General features: G+C 40.9%; 1 protein-coding gene across 1 annotated transcript in view; it reads left to right on the top strand.

The window, feature by feature from the left end:
• LOC109031543 (probable peptidoglycan muropeptide transporter SLC46) overlaps nt 1-17077 on the top strand; it is a 58323-nt gene that overhangs the window by 33676 nt on the left and 7570 nt on the right. The window contains exon 3 of the mRNA XM_019043109.2: nt 6641-6742. Coding sequence (XP_018898654.2) covers nt 6641-6742 — 102 coding nt within the window. The remainder of the gene's footprint in view (nt 1-6640; nt 6743-17077) is intronic.

Below are 17077 nucleotides of genomic sequence, written 5' to 3'. Positions count from 1 at the left end.
CTTGTTCACTCAGAGATAGGTTTACGGAACTTAACTCTCGCGCAAAGTTCCGAGAACTTTTGCTAGTAGTGTTGACAGGGCTTTCGCAAAAGAATGTGTCCAACACGAGTAAACGCGTGTTATGCACCCCTTACCCTCCGGCACGTTCACTTGATGGTTGATTCAAAACGAATAAGAAGGGGGCGGCAAAATACAGGCGGCCCATGGGCGGCAAGTAGGTGAATCCGGCCCTGCAAGAATCGATACATTTCCCTAGGTTTAAGTGGAGGAAAGGCATTGTTGCCAATTTGCTGGATCCGCCAATGCTGAGCGGAGGAAAAACTAGGTATCGTAATCATATTTTTGGGGCAATTGTAGCCTTATTCAGAGCCTTGGGGGCAAAATATTCCTTTCCTTTACCTAAAAGTGCCCGGAGACGGGCGTACGTTATTCCAGGTCACTATTTGATAGGGGAGAAATGAATAGGTACAAACTGATTGTGATAACTCACACTTCAAAGTTAGAGCGAAAAGAATTCTCGGGCATTCGCGTCCACTTTGATGACACTCAACTTTCCCACAAACTTTGATCCCTTGACGTGGTGTTGGCGTTCGCTTAGGTTCAGTATTAACATCATGAAATCCGTGTATACTTGTTGGAAAAACCAATATCTTGAACAAAAATGAGAAATTTAGCAGTAAATTTTTTAACATTCAGCGCCTCTAAATGCTGACTTTTGTAAGCGAAAGCAAATTATAACCAAATGCTCGTCTTAAAAATTTTCACATCATCGTAAAAGTATGAGTTAGTTTAACTTGTGGATTCGCTAGTCCAAAACACACCGTCCTTGAGATTGATCCTACAGGCTGCCCAGACTGATTTAAAAGAGATCATTGTCCGGGTATCATTAGCTCAGAAAAATCGCTCTGCTAATCTTGAGCTGACTGCGAGGTAGTGAGTGAAATGATGAGTTTTTTCATCGATTGAATATTTTTAAAAATCATAAAAAAATACAGTTATTATCTTTTTCATCATTCCCAAAGTTTCATTCACCCATTCTTTGTTAATATAAAAACCAGCCAATGTAGCTAATATCTCATTGCGATGGTCATTACGCATAAGGTAACTTAAACTGGAGATAAGATTGGAACATCACTGAGAATACGTCAGTATCAGACTCGCTTCAATTCGTTTGGCCAGAGGTCATACTTATGGCACCATGATATCATCAAATAATGGGTATAAGTATCTTTTTGTTTTGTCCTTAATAAGAGGAGCGTAAATCCACAATCGAACGTCGTCTATCACTCTGCGATGTTGTGATGAGAACTTATACTTTCATCACTGAAATTCGTTATGAAAACGTGGAGCCTCAGAATCTGGCCAATGCAAGCCACACGGTTTTGTGATTTAAGCACTTTCACTATCGTAAAAATTCGCAAGAATACGAATGGTGCCACTGAATTTCTCTGAAACAAATTTCCAAGCTCACAAAAAACTCTCGAAGTTGAGAAGGTGATAGAGGGGATCACTTATATCATGACGACAGCCCCCGTTATATCGACGGTGGAACTACCAGACCACGTATCTCGGTTTGCGACGTTGCAGACTTCCTTCCATATTTTATTTTTTAAATTGAAAGCTACTCAATAAAAATGGGCCGGTTGCGCTGGTTACAGAATCGTGTTTTGGTGCTTGATTCTTGCAGATCAGCTGAAAGTAAGATCTGTCGAAACAGCAACATTCTACGATGAATATTAACTGAGATATCGTCTTTTGAAAAGTCGGGTTTTTGACGTCATCCACCGCGGTAGTGCATTACATGGTATGTACTACCGCGGTAGATGACGTCAATTAAATCGAGTTTTTCAAGGCGCGATATCTCGGTTAATATTCAACGTAGCAAGTTGCCGTTTGGGATAGGTCTTAATATTTTTAGTTGATCTGCAAGAATAAAGCATCGAAACACGATTCTGTGATCAGCGCAACTGAGGCATTCTTAACAACTTCCGTGATTTTCTTCTCTGTGCGAAGAAAACCCTATGAAAACTTCAAGGAATAATGCTGTTTTGTTCTCCTCCAAAAAAATCAAATGGGAGCGGAGATTTTTAAACACCGCAAACGAGCAGGGACGGATTTACCTACTTGCCGCCCATGGGCCGCCTGTATTTTGCCGCCCCTTTCTCATTCGTTTTGAAACATTCAAAAAAACCATCACGTGAACGTGCCGGTGGAGGAGGGGTGCATAAGACGCGTTCACTCGTGTTAGACACATTTTTTGCGAAAGCCCTGTCAACACTACTGGCAAAAGTTCACTGAACTTTGCGCAAAAGTTCAGTTCCGTAAACCCATCTCTGTGTGGACAAGGCCATCCATTTGTAAGAAATGAACGAAAAAATTATGAAAGAACAAACATAAATGTGGTTTAATAATTTTAACTTCCGCCACCGCGCCACGCTGACCGCACTGTGTTTGGCGCAATGCGTGAAATATTCATGCATTCTTGTAGGCGCTACGCATTTCACGCTGACCGCACTGTGTGTGACGCAATGCGTGAAGTATTCATGCACTCTTGTAGGCGCTATGCGTTTCTTGCCGACCGCTGTTGACCGCACTGTGTTTGACGCAGTGCGTGAAGTATTCATGTACTCTTGTAGGCGCTAATATGTGTTACATGCCGACCGCTGCGCTGAGAGCTTCTCCTTTTCATCTCAAGTCCTCGTCATCATTGCTCTCTGCGCCGCGCCGCTCCAGGCTAAATTGCGTGTTTGGTTTCTCTCTTAACTTGACGAATTAAAGGTGCGCAGTCTTTTGTATCACCGAAAGACGACGAAATTAGAACTTATATATTCTCAGGAAATGAGATATTTTGTCGCCATTTCTTGGTTGTAATTTTTTTTCTGAATCTGATTTTTTTATATACCTACATTTAAAAAAATTGCATAGTTTGCCGCCCCCTAAATTTGCCGCCATGGGCCGCGGCTCATGTGGCCGGCCACCCCCTAAATCCGGCCCTGCAAACAAGATACGTGATCTAGTAGTTTCACCGTCGATATACATTCAAACTCTCAATACACGGATGACACGCAAATATGTTAGCAGGGTTGCTACTTTTTGCGGGGATTCAAAGGCAGCAATCATGGCAACCCTAAGCCTCCTCAAAATTTCCTGACCATTTTTCCCAGCTTCGTGTAAGGACTGAAAGCTTGCGTTTCAAGTCCATAAAGATTACAGAAGAAAATGAAACGCGGCACGCGTACTAGGTACATACAAAACCTATCTCATTTCAGGTCAAGGCTGAGCTAGTTTCGTATGAGGCATGCTTTCATCGCGGACTGTTTTGCCGTGCTAAGGAAGAACGCCATATGAGCCTTCAGACGTTGCCGAATTTCCTTCGATAAAAACCAAATTTGCTAGGAAAATTGTAAATATTTTTTTCCAAAATTTACAGACAATTTTGTACGCAATTTAATCTAAAATATCTAAAAATTTCCAGGGAAAATATGTTTAAATTGCGTCAAAAATACATGTTTTATCACGGGAATTTTGGCAACTCCTGAACATTCACACGGCGTTCTTCGTTAGCACGGCAGTGTTGTCCATCCATCGCCACCGATCACAAATTCGTATAACCAAAGGTACGCGTTAGGGATGATAATATTTGTCCGGAGCCACCCCTCCAACATCTGGACTAATTTTGCGACGAGGGACGAGTATTTAGACCGCGTTAAGCAGGTAGGAACCAAGCCACATCAGCTGTTGCCAAATTTAATTGGGCAATTTAATTTTTGACACTAAAACGTTTGTGCGGATTTTTGTGCAAAGTCAAGTGAATTTTTTTGCAAAGTACGAAGCAAACTCCTTAATATTTTCAAAGGAATCCGTTCAAACTGTCTCTTGTAAAATTTTTTCACCAGTTAAATTTGGAAATATCTGATGTGGCTTGATTTCTGTCTGCTAAAAGCGGTCAATTTCTGACCTATTTTAGAAACAACACATGCCTCATTAGTTCCCCAATGCAGATGAGTGTTTTTATGGATGAACCAGAAATATTACTTTTCGTATAAATATTACTTACTTATAACCTTTTTCGTGTTTTAAATCCCATTTGCGGAGTGTAGATATGACCTAAATACTAAGTTCCGTTTCCGCTTGGACATAGTTTAGTGCGGTCATATAAATATTAAAAGAAAAACATTATCTATGTGCTCAAGGCCATCTAAGAGCTATTTCACGTGATAGGTTTCAGGTTAAAATCTAATTTTCATTATTGGTCACACTGGAAAAAAAAAGTAGCTTGGATCTTGAGTCCAGACTCTTAAAAACATTGACAAGAAAAAATACTCTTGATTAAATCGGACTTTTGCTTGAATCGAAAGGAAATCTGTTTAAATCAAGAGGCTTGGCTCTTCGATTCAAGAAAAATTCCAATTGATTTAAGAGTATTTTTTCTTGTTCATGTTATTAAGAGTCTGGACTCTAGATCCAAGCGTCTTTTTTTCCAGTGCAGAAGTTTTGCTGTGATTTGGTTTTCTTGCAAGAATTTATCAGCGTGCTAATCCGTCGTTCACAGCAAAAACTCCGTAACTCCATGCCACAAATTGTGTTTTTCTCCCACCAGCTCCCTTAGCTCTATTACAGGAAAACTTAATCGCCACAATGCGTTATTTTTTCATTTTGAGTTCTTTACGATATGTCAGAGTCGACTCTCGTAAAAATGGAGGACGAATATTTGTTACTTTCTCGTAAAACAGCATTTCCTTAGAAAACAATTGAGAACATGTAGAGAGGAGATACGGTATTCATACTTTGCACGGGAGTAATCTATGCCTTACGGGTATAAAAACGTTCAGTTGATGAGAATTCTTGGTGTACGGTGTAAATTTGATTAATCGGTTAAAATCATTTTTACATAAATTTGAGTGATTTCTTGGCAATTTGCATATTCTCAGAAGGTCCACGGGGCCTTGGCAATACGCAAGGCATCCTGTACAGGTTGAGGTAAATGCAAAGTTCACGACTAGCCGAGTGTTCTGGTGCCCTCAATACTGTAATACTCTCGCGGCGGCAGCTTCTGAAAAATTATGCAATTTACTCCTCTGATCACCTTTATTTGTTTGACTTGCCAAGATTGAAGAAGCCAGGCCTCCACGGTATTTAGTTAATTCACCGGATTTAACGTCTCTCTCCCTCGGATGAAATCCCGCATCGACGGTGGAAAAAGCAAAAACGCGTATCTCGGTTGGCGACACTGCGGACTACCTGTCATAATTTATTAGACAAATAGAATAATACCCAACGTCATCTCTTAAAAACCTCCCAAATTTTCCATATCGTCGTGCAGAATATTCTGTGAAAATATCAAGCAATAAAAATGAGTTGTGCTCCTTTGATAAAAATCATATTCGAATTGTATGGAGTGCTCCTTAAGGGGCATTTTTGCGAGAGAATAAATGAAATCACTCCTAAAACCTCTCCATATTAACATCGACATGAGCTTTTAATGTTTCCACATTTTGTAAGACTCTTCTAAGTGACCCGCTTCACTGAGCGCCGTGCTGCTGCGCGTCTGCGCTGGTGAGGCAGTCAGTGTCTGAAGTTAAAACGCCTTCAATTTCGTGCATATGCAACACGGGTATCCGTAGAGCTCGAATAGTTGCATCCAGGCGTTATACTGAAATTCGTTTAGTATCCGTCCCATGCGACACTAATTGAAGCTTTCACTGTTTCTCTTATACCTTGATTTATTTCCAGCGTTGCCTATAGTGCCAATGACAACCGATTTTTATCGCGACATCGTCAATTTTTCGAGAAATACGATATTTAAATGTATTATAAAGTTGCCGGCCCTCGAAATCAAAGGAAAATTAGGTTTCTGAGCATGATATCCAGAATTTCCTCAAACATACTGTTATGAGTCCCCGTCTGTTTGGATTTTTGCTCTGTTTTTTGTTTTTCCTTTGAAAAAACTAATTTTGACGTTTAAGCACAACATTAGCAAAGAGCAATCCTGATGAATTTTACAGGATTCACAACAAAAACTATGACCATACGTCTGTCGAAAAAATGAAATGAGACAGGAAATCTGTAACATCACCCGTCTAAAAAACGTATGTGATTTTATAGGTGCAATGGCAAAAGTAGAACAATGAAGCCTGGTAAATATATTAGTGAAAATCATATTACATCCTGCTCTTTCTCTCCTAAAATATGGGGCTGCGTAAGTCTAATTTTAAGCAATTTCTTTAAAACGGATGAAGACCATTCGGATCGGATTTAGCAAAAAGGAACCAGCGCTATTACGGTGTTAAAAAAATTTTGCTTATTCACAAGTAGCTAAAAAATCTCCCAAAATAGCAAATAGTTTTGACTTTCTACCAAAAAATTGTTAATTTTGAAGGAAAATAATTGAGTAAATTTCACTACTGTACATATGTTAAGTATTTTTTAAAAGAAAAGGAGAAGTTGCACGAATTTAAAAACACTGTAATCGCGCTGGTTCCCTGTTGCAAAATGCGATCCATTTAACTTTGAACTTCACTTTTTCCGTGGCTACATCTTCCTCGTTTTTACATTACCGAAGTCAATTTTGATCTTGAAGATCTCTGTAATTTTTCTTACCCATAGCATTAGTAATTGTATGCCATTTTATCTTTTTCAGGAGAAATGCACGTGTCCTACTTATTCGCTCGGTACCGGTTCAACTGGGACGAACTTGACTATAGTATTTTTTCAACGTTCTCAATGATAACAAGTTTAGTAGGTGAGTAAACATTCATGCACTACTGTCCTTAAACTTGGAGAATAGCAAAACTAGAACACCATGCATCTCGATTGCAGAAGTTCAGAATCTCCATTCATCGTTTTCAACGGATGAATTACATACTCCAAGTCCTCGTAAAGCATCATTTGTAGAGTATATGCCCCTTTTTCAAAGATTCCATGTTTTTACCAATCTTTTGGAAACTCGAAATGTTTCGCCCCTGTGATAAGAATTTTCAGGGAAGCTGATTTTTTATTTCTTTAAACTAAGTTAAATCTTGCCTTCATCAAAACAAGCACTAAAATGAAATTAATTCTCATTTTTCTTTTACGTTAATCGTCGAAGAGCGTTCATCGCAATTGGGAGGTTTGGAGAACAAGGCCCATGTGCGGTTTTTGCTATTTCAAGAAATTACGTGTTCAAAGTTTGAAAATTACATAAATCCGTATGGTAGAAAGAATGCTCAAACTCACATTTTGATGCGTTAAATTGGATCCCAGTGGTGAATTTTTCTTGGAATGTATTTGAAGTCCAATTTTATTAGAAATCATTAATATTATTCTTTTTCTAAAAATTGCACTTATGCGCCTATCCTCCGCATAGAGTACATAAAGTCGTAATGTAAGAGGGTGAGCTGGCGCCACTTTTAAGCATTTTCCAGGTCCCGAATTCCGAGACTCCTGTGTGACGCCGGGTCACTTTTTCGATACATAATCGATTGTTTGCGATACACGGGTACTCGGCCATTCGATGTAAACAAAGAAGATAGGAATCACCACGTATTCCGCACCGCCATCTTGGATCGAACTTGTATCGAAAAAGTGACTCGAACTCGGCGCACACCGGACTCGGAACTCGTCGAGTAGAACATGGCGCCAGCTCTCCCATTTACATTACGACTCTATGTACTCTTTGATCCTCCGAAAGTCGCGCTCAATTCGTCGCTCCTCTGGCGTAAAGGTGTATCTCGATTTCCGGATGAGCTCCAGAAATCATGGATATTTACGTGAAACAGGGCTCACGTAGAAATTGAGATAAGCCCTTACGTCCGAAGGCGACGAATTATGATGGCCGAGAAAAATCATCGAGGTGAATCGAGAATCTAGGCAGTAGTGGCGAGGTGTGAATGATCGATACTTCCCCATTTGAAGCTATGATAAAAAATCGATTATTAGGCTTCCGTTGCGAGCACCCTGTTTCCCGATCCTTTTTCATAGGTTTAAATGGCAGATCAATCGATATATCTCAAAGCACGCTACGCCACTGAATCTGAAGCGTCTTGTGCGTGCGGTCCGTGCGTCATTTTGTCACTTTGCTCTTGAGGTATAGGTACCCGAAAAAGCACTCAGAGGCCACTCCTCGAGCAATCATATAATTTGAACTTCGACCCGAAGGCACCCTCCAAATTAGGATTCGCAAAAAATCAAGGCGTATATTTCGATCCTCTAAATTTAGACTTTAAATTGCCTTGTGATTATAGTGTTGACACAGCTGGTTTTTCACGATTCATTTATCTCGACGCGGCGCAAACAGACTGTTATTCCCGTCCCGGAGAGACGTAGGTAGGCAGCCGGGCTAAAGGTTAGATCAGTAAGAGAGAATAGCCGCTAATTAGCCGTCTTTAATCTCCGGATCAGAAATAACCGATCGGTCGAATTAATCCAACCGGAAGCGGAGATGCAGGCGACAATTTTAATTGCAGCTAAATTCGCGCGCATGGCTCTCTGCACATGCAAATTTCACCCGCCGACGAGATTACAAGTGACAGTCGGCAGGCCTGTAATAAAAAGTTATCAGGCATATGGCTAATTAATTTTTCGCGATATGTCTTTGCCGAGTTTTCGAAATGGATTACTGTGCCGGGACCTCAGTATAACAGGCGTTGAGTTCTCAGCGGTATTACAGCTGTACAGTGTGTGCACGTAGTGCACGCCCACTCACCCACTGTGCCCATACACATCGATGGTGAAAGTTCCAAAACACTTATCTTGCAAAAATTCAAAATTTTCTGTGTTACTTAATTCTAGTGTCCGAAATTCTCACCATATAATTTGTGGAAGATGGCTGTTTTTTTTTTTTTTCAGCTTTGACATTGATTTTTGAAAGAAAAAAAATAAACGCATGGGTGTAGTATTAGATCGAGTTTAGCTAAAAGGAATCGATTTTTTGAACAGAGGGGCCTGCTTGTTGTAAAATGTTTGTTTTATTACTCAAGAAGAAACATTTTTGATCGACAATTTTAATTTTAATAAACTGGAAGAGCTCTATTTGTTAATTCCTAGCCATGAAAGTCAAACTTGCTGCAAAAATCTTAGTTGCTTTTTATTTTTAGTACCTTGAATTATCTCTCCTCAATTTGAAAGAGGCCAAATAAACTCCGAGAAAGTAACCAGGCACACAGTTGGCTCCTCCTCGCATTTCCTGTTTGTGCAATCAATGCAGGAAAAGGAACCAATTGCATAGAAATACTTATCAAGTTCCACCAAGCCATTAGCAAGGGAACTCATTCTCATAATTTTCCAAAAATTTGGCACCCTCCTGGTACACTCGGCCCAACTCTACTCCCTCTACATTTTCAGTCAAAAAAACGCCACTGCTCTAGAAAATAAACATAAGTCCTTATAAAGTTGAAAAAAAAGGTGCATATAAAAGCTAGAATAAGATAGAGTGCAGCGAAGCTGCATTGCACTCTTGATCGTTGTATACTTACGGGTAAGCACTCGGTCGTCAGGGCCTCAATTGAACACGTCATTAAGCAGAAGCGATCTATCTACATTGACAGGTTTGAAAAAGCGCGCAACTGCCGAAGGCCACCAACGCAGAGATACGACGCTGTTGAAATTGATCAAGCTGTGCTTACGGCGGCGTTGCCAGGTGGCTGGAAACCCGGGAGGTTTTCCCGGGGGGCGGAGGGCTCCAGCGGGCGGCGCGGCAACAGGGAATGTTAGCGATTAAGATGTTCACACTCGCCGCTGCCGGAAATTGTAATGGATTTTGAATTGGTGACGAGCGGCACGCCACGCGGGACTTTGGCGCGAATCCGATCCGGCGCAGATCTCCCGGGTGCAGATTCCAGCCCAGAAGGCGAGGAAATTATTGACAAAAGATTGATGTACGTGCCGCGGTAATTGGAGGCGAGTTGATGCATCCAACGCCATTAGACTTCATTCCCGGCTATTTTTACCGCTTTTGAGGCGGAGGGAATTGAGCGCCCACTGCACTTCATTTCCTCCTTCATTGTGTGCTTATGAAGTTCAGGAGGTAGGTGCGAAAGGAAACTAAAGGCTCTCAGGGTCTTTTTTCAGGCAATAGCCAGGGGCGGTCCGGCAAGACCGCCCCTGGCGAAGAAAAAAACTTCGTGCGTGGGACCCAAAGTTTAGGTCATATGGATCTCTGAAGTTTTCGGATTGAGCATCCGAACACTTAGGGTCCAGCTGCTGAGGTTGCGACCACACATCTGAAACTTCAGTTCTTACATCTGAAGTACTTCGGTTTTCACATCCGAGAAACTTCGGTTCTCACATTCGAAAAACTTCGGTTCTCACATCCGAAAAACTTCGGTTCTCACATCTGAAGTACTTCAGATGTAAGAACTGAAGTTTCAGATGTGTGATCCGAACCTCGACAGCTAGACCTCAAGTGTTCAGATGCTTAATCTGAAAACTTCAGAGATCCATATGACCCTAACTTCGGGTCCCACGCACGAGGTTTTTTTCTCCGTGTAGGCCGCTTCAGCACCCCAGAAATTCTGATGGGTGGCTCAGAGGGCCGCGGCAGGATTCTTGTAGGGATCCCCAAAACTTGAGAATCCCACATGAGTGAGAACTTCAGGTTAGGTAGAGGGTAGTGGCGTGGCGTGCTTTGCGATATATCGATTGAGCTGCTATTTAAACCTGTGGAAAAGGATCGATGATCGGGGTGTTCTCAACGAACACCTTAATAATCGAATCTTCACTATAGCTTCAAATGGGGAAATAGAGATATATATCGAAGCACACCACGCCAATGGTAGAGGGAGCCCCGCCCAAGAGGAAGGGGCTGCGTGAACAAGTCAGCACCCCTAGAATTTTCTAGTCAGACCGACACTGGCAACAGCTTTTTTGAGTCCGCGTGTCCTCCAAATGGAGCTTTTTTTCCAATAAATTGTTGGAAAGTACGTGAAAAATGAGAATTTTTGCATTTTTTAGTTTTTGGTCGAATGAAATACCTGAGAATTATACTTTCAAAGGCGCCAAAACTCCAAAAAAATATCGCGCCACCGATCATACGTAATGTCATAGGAAGAACAATCAAACCGCATTTTGCCATGTGGAACCAGAATTTCCGACTCAGTTTAAAAACAACATACATACCATTAGTTTTCCTCTAGAAGTGTTTTTAAAAATTAGCCAGAAATTGTAGTTCTTAATTGCAAAATATTTCATCCAATTGACCGCCTGTATCCTTCCACCCGCGAAGCTCGTTTATATGCTCTCATGTTGCCAAAGTAACGAGAGATACATGTATATCTCGAACAAGCTCGCAACACTGGGAAAAAAGTCGCTTGGATCTGAAGTGCGGACTCTTAAAAAATTTCAGAAGTAAAAATAATCTTGATCAATCGGATTTTTCTTAAATTAAGCGGATTTCCTTTTAATTCAAGGAAAAATCCGATTAAATCAAAAGTATTTTTTCTCGTCGAATTCCTCAAGAGTCCGGACACCAGATCCAAGCAAATTTTTCCAGTGAATATTATCGCTTGGGGGAACCGAATTGAAGCAATATCGGTCGAGATGAGATGCAGGAAATAACCCGTATGCGAAACTGCACTCAAGGGCGATGTAAGCGCCGTCGCACCGCGTCCGAGATTTATGTACATCCGGATCTGAGTAAAGAGACGCGGCTATCTGGGTAGAAAATTGCAAAATTCGCGAATTGATTGAAGGATCGAGGGAGGAAACTGCGACCAGATGAGCCACAGTGGGCGCACGTGCAATAAGCGTGAGATTTTATTAATAACTCCGTGAAGATGTTATTTACCTGTGTGTTTTTCCTGGATGTCGGCTTTTCCCTCTAAAATGAAGGAGCGGCGCAGTAGGATTAGGCAAAACGATGGAAACTGCTCTTTGTCCAGAAATGTTAGTGGGTAATAAAATACACTTAAGAGGAGGAATAAAGTAGGGATGGAGAGTTTAAATGTCATTGAACTAATATTCCTTGCTAAGTGGCTCTTAAAATTTGTTTAGGCCCAGTTCCTTCACCTTTTAACAAAGCAAAAATTTAAATACTGTTTTTAAATATTTTAAAGTTTTTGTGATATTCTGTAAAATTATGTCTTCAACTTTGGTTGAATGTTTGGGAACTAAAAAGTATAAATAAAGATTAAAGCGTCTTAACCGGTGATCAACTGGCCTTATTTGAATAATACCACATTGCGCTCGCGAAATATACGCGGATATTCAATGCGAATATCCGCGATCACATGCGAACACTCGAGAGTGCCCGCGAAAATTCGCGAGGAAAAACAACCGGTATTTACAAATCGACTATTACACTGCAAAAACGGCATATCTCGATTGCGGATTTGCAAAAATGGCATATCTCGATTGCAGATTTGCAAAATCTCAGCTCCCATTTTATTTCATCAAAGGATCACAAATCAAAAATATTGCTTCAAATCCTCACAGAATATTTTTCACACACTCACAAGAGAAATCAAAGGGAAATTTTCAAAAATGCCTTTGAGTGATTTTCCATCTAGAAAATAAATTATGAAAAAAAATGCGACTTCGCGAATCGTAACACGCGTTTTTGGCAGTTTCACCAACAGCAGTATCATTGGAAGAACGAAGAAAAATTAACTAAGTTTTCGCAGAGAGAATAATCAAGCCTCCGGCAGAAAAGTTTTATATAACAGGAGATTTGCAACGTCGCAAACCGGGAAAGGAAGTTTGGTGCTCTTATTATATCAACATCGATGGCCGAAGTATGCGAAACCACGTATCTCCGTCCGCAACGTTGCAGATTTCTTGTCATACTTTATTGTATTTTTGGTAAACTAATCAACGTAATTTCTTGAAAACTTCCATGATTTTTCCTTTCCGTCAGCAGAATATTCTGTGCGGGTACATTCCACGCTATAAAGTTGGCTCGGAAGAGTAAAATAGTAACGGAAAATTTGAAACACCGCAATGGAGAATACGTTGTCACGCACTTTGGCCATCGATATGTCATTAGGTCAATATCAGTCCGCATGACACATTTACACGTTCACATACCTACGTTTTGTCGAATTGATTCGCATCTCGGCACTATGTAGGGCAAAATCATCGCAGTAAACTGCAATGCTATGTCCCACAAACCAGAGCGCGATGCAAATGATGTCACACTCGGACGGTTGCATAAGACTCACGATCCGTTTGACAAGTGCAGTTGTCATATCAAAGTCCTTCATTCAAAACCCTTCGACGATGGTGGAAGTCACGAGTCGCGTACCTCAATTTGCGACGATGTAGATTTTTTAACCCATTTCATTTTTATTCACAGCAAACCAACGAATATTGTCGAAAAAATTCTCAGGAATAAGAGAGCAGTAAACGCGCAAATTTTTGAAATCGAGTTTCCTTCAAAATTTGACCAGTTCAATTAAGTTCACCAGTTCAGTTCAATTTAAACACTGGAAAAAAAAAAAAAAAAAAAAAAAAAAAAAAACACATTGGATCTAGAGTCCAGATTCTAGAAAACATTGACAAGAAAAAGTACTCTTAATTCAATCGGATTTTTGCTTGAATCAAAACGAAATCCGCTTAAATTGAGAGGCTTGGTACTTAATTTAAGCTAGATTCTGATTCATTCAAGAATACTTTTTCTTGTCGCTGTTTTTAAGAGTCTAGACTCTAGATCCAGTGTGTTATTTTTTCCAGTGAATGATCTCATTGTAATTCAGCTAACACAGCAAGATGTTTTTATTTTTGAAAAAACGTGAGTTATGTGAGGAAGCAGTGAGTTCGCAAAAATTGACGCAGTTTCAGACAAAACAGCAGTAAGCCCACACAATTCCGCGCAAGAGCTGTATTAAGGTACAGCTATTATGAGTGAAATGGTGCCAATCTCTGCCAGCTGCCTATTTCTAACATTAAAATATCCTTAAATGTCCATTGAACTTTGACCGTCCAAAACATAACTACGTATCTAAGCAAGCGTGCAGAGGATAATGCATACCGCTTTCTTGCCTAGTATTGAACAAATAAGGTCCTTCTTATATTGTTGATCGATTTCGTCTGTTTCAAAAAGTTTCTTAAATGATTATTGATAGTTTTATGTAAAACAAAAGATTACCTCGGTAAAATTTCCCGCTCAAGTGCTACAAGGATTATTTTTTCCAGATTTTATTTTTGCACATACACTGCTCTTTTTGATAACACGGCAGCACGGCCGGATTTACCCACTTGCCGCCCATGGGCTGCCTGTATTATGTAAACATAAATGTTGTTTAATAATTTTAACTTCCGCCGCCGTGCCGCGCTGACCACACTGTGTTTGGCGCAATGCGTGAAGTATTCATGTAGTCATGTAGGCACTGTGCGTTCCACGCCGCGCCGACCGCTGTTGACCGTGCTGTGTTTGACGCAATGCGTGAAGTATTCATGCAGTCTCGTAGGCGCTAATATATGTTACATGCCGACCGCCGCGTCGAGGGCTTCTCCTTTTCATGTCAAGTCCTCGTCATCATTTCTTTTTGCGCCGCGCCGCTCCAGGCCAAATTACGCGTTTGGTTTCTCTCTTAACTCAACTAATTAAAGGTGCGCAGTTTTTTGTATCACCGAAATACGACGAAATAAGAAATTAATGAACTCCCAGGAAATGAGAGATTTTGTCACCTGATCTTGTTTGTAATTATTTTCTGAATCCGATTTTTTTTGTTCCTGCATTTAAGAAAATTGCAAAATTTGCCGCCCCCTAATTTTGCCACCATAGGCCGCGGCCCATGAGGCCACCCCCTTAATCCGGCCCTGCACGGCAGATTATTTTTTGGAATTTCCTTTGATATATCATCCATCATCTTGAGCAGAATATTCGGTAACATTTCCTACAGTGATATTCATTGCTTTTCCTTTAAAAGAAAATAAATATCTGCGGTTTCCAAACGCCGCAATTGATCTAGGTGTTTTGCAACCTTCGCCGTCGTTACATTTGGTTGTGGTCATTGTGGTCGTATTGTCTCAACGAACCGGTCAGTGCGCTACTACTCGTAAACAAAATTATTCCTGCGATGTCACCAGCGGGCCGATTATTGAAATTGATAGGCACAGCTATAGACAAAGAAGACAAAAGAGATATGGAGGGATTCCATTGGTGGAAGCGGGTGGTTCCAATGGACAAAGGAGGTAGGTAATAGACTAAGTAACGGCAAACCACGAGGGATCCTATAGTTAGTCCATCATTTTCTCCTTTAGTATATAGAAACCACCCATTTCAACCAATAGGATAGCTCCATACTCCCTATGTCTACATTGTCTATAGCTTTGTCTATCGATTTCAATAATCGGGCTGCAGAGGCGGACTGGCATCAAAAAGGTTAGGAGGCTATCATGATTTGGGAGCCTCTTCTGCCGTTCGGGAATCCCGGCCCTTCACGGGAGGGTCTAGGACCCCCCCCCCCCCCCCAGATGGATTGAGAGGGTCCACGGGCACTCTCCCGGAAAGTTTTAAGAGTATGATGTATCTCCGTTGAAACACAACTGTACGTGTTTTTGGAGTCAATTTTTTCAATAAATATTTTTTTAAAATTTTTTAAGCAGGCGTGTGTATACCGAGGAATTGTTTCATTTCGAGTCTTTAGAACGTAGGGCCCTTTTTCAAGGCCTTCAGGCCCATTGATAAATTTGATTATTGCAGTTTTGATTCTTGATACCCCTCCAATTTTCCCTGGTTCCAGTTAAATTCATGCATACTATAAATTTGAGGTCTCGGGGGCTCCTCCGTTGCTTTTGAGGCCTTTAGGACCCCGAAGGGCCATTGAATGTGCACTTTTTAGGCCACCGAATGTGTTCATTGTGCGTCCACAGGCTCCCACATTTTAGATTAGCGAGCCCCACTTAGTTCGTGGTATTGAGGGAATTATACTCCAATTACATTTAATCTTACTCGTGCCAACTAGTTCTCCTTCAAAATCTCGATAGGCAATGTGAGCGACTTGAAAGTAGTATTAGTTGCTCGCCGCATTTCGGTCACGATCAGAAGGTGTTGTAAAAGAAAAAAAAATTCATTATGGCTATTATGGCCACATTACACTGGACGAATAGAGAAATGGTTTACTTTCTTACACCGCGTTCAAGTCTCCAACATATCCTGTGTGTTTCTCGCCTCATTAGGATTCGTTATCAAAAAGTTTCGATCATTTAAACGTAATTTTAAGGTTGTTCCTAGCTGTAACAGCTTAATACTTCACTCGCATTGTTTTTGACTCCTTCCGACCAGTTCGCCTTCAATATTTCGATAGGCAATGTGAGCGGCTTGGGAGCAGCAATAGTTGCTTGCAACAGTTTTGTCTTGTTTGTTCTTCGGGAGCATTGATGTTCATCGGTGCGGAGTGGAGGAACTCTCATGTTACGCTCTACATTTTCAAAAAATGTCTAAAGGTTCAGATTCGCTGGTGATTGGTTTGGCTTAAATATCTGCTTCTTTCGCCGCAACCGGCACAAAACCGAGGCATATGCTCTCGTGCTAAGGAAGCAGCACGTGCGAGGATTCGAATTTTATCAAATTTCCTCGGGTGAAATCTTCATTTTTAAAAAAAATTCCGAATATTTTCCTTGGAATTCGTTAGAGCACTAGATTAAAGTGCATATAAATTCTTTGGAAAGCTAAGTGAAAAATGTCCGCAAGTTTTTTTACAGAATCGAGTAGTGTCTCGATGATTCCCTGGGATTTTTCTCTAGCAAGGCTAGATGTTGAAGAAAACTGTGAGTCATTTGGTAACTGTTATTTTTAGCACGGTCCGAAGCCGGTACCATTGATAGATTACTTCATTATGCTTTGACGCTCTGATCAATTTTAACGGTCGATTTTAAAGCGTGCATCGGAACTCATCTAGTGAAGTAGGAAACAATGCAGCCGTTTTTACTTTATAACTCGTCCTCTTGACATGGTCCAAAACGGAAAAATCAGATATTGCCTCATAGAAGTGGCAACACCGATTGGAAAAGCAGCGTGGCGGAAGCATGCAGTGAGGAAATGAGGTATAATCATCCGGAACCAACCGAGACCATCCTCAGTTTTACTGTCGATTTTTCTATTCTCATGCACAACATCACGAGTTGACATTTTTAAAAAAATGTTTCCTCTCGAAAACAG

Source organism: Bemisia tabaci, chromosome 4 (genome assembly GCF_918797505.1).
Source record: "Bemisia tabaci chromosome 4, PGI_BMITA_v3".
NCBI classification, from domain to species: domain Eukaryota; kingdom Metazoa; phylum Arthropoda; class Insecta; order Hemiptera; family Aleyrodidae; genus Bemisia; species Bemisia tabaci.
This window is presented reverse-complemented; position numbering and strand designations above follow the sequence as displayed.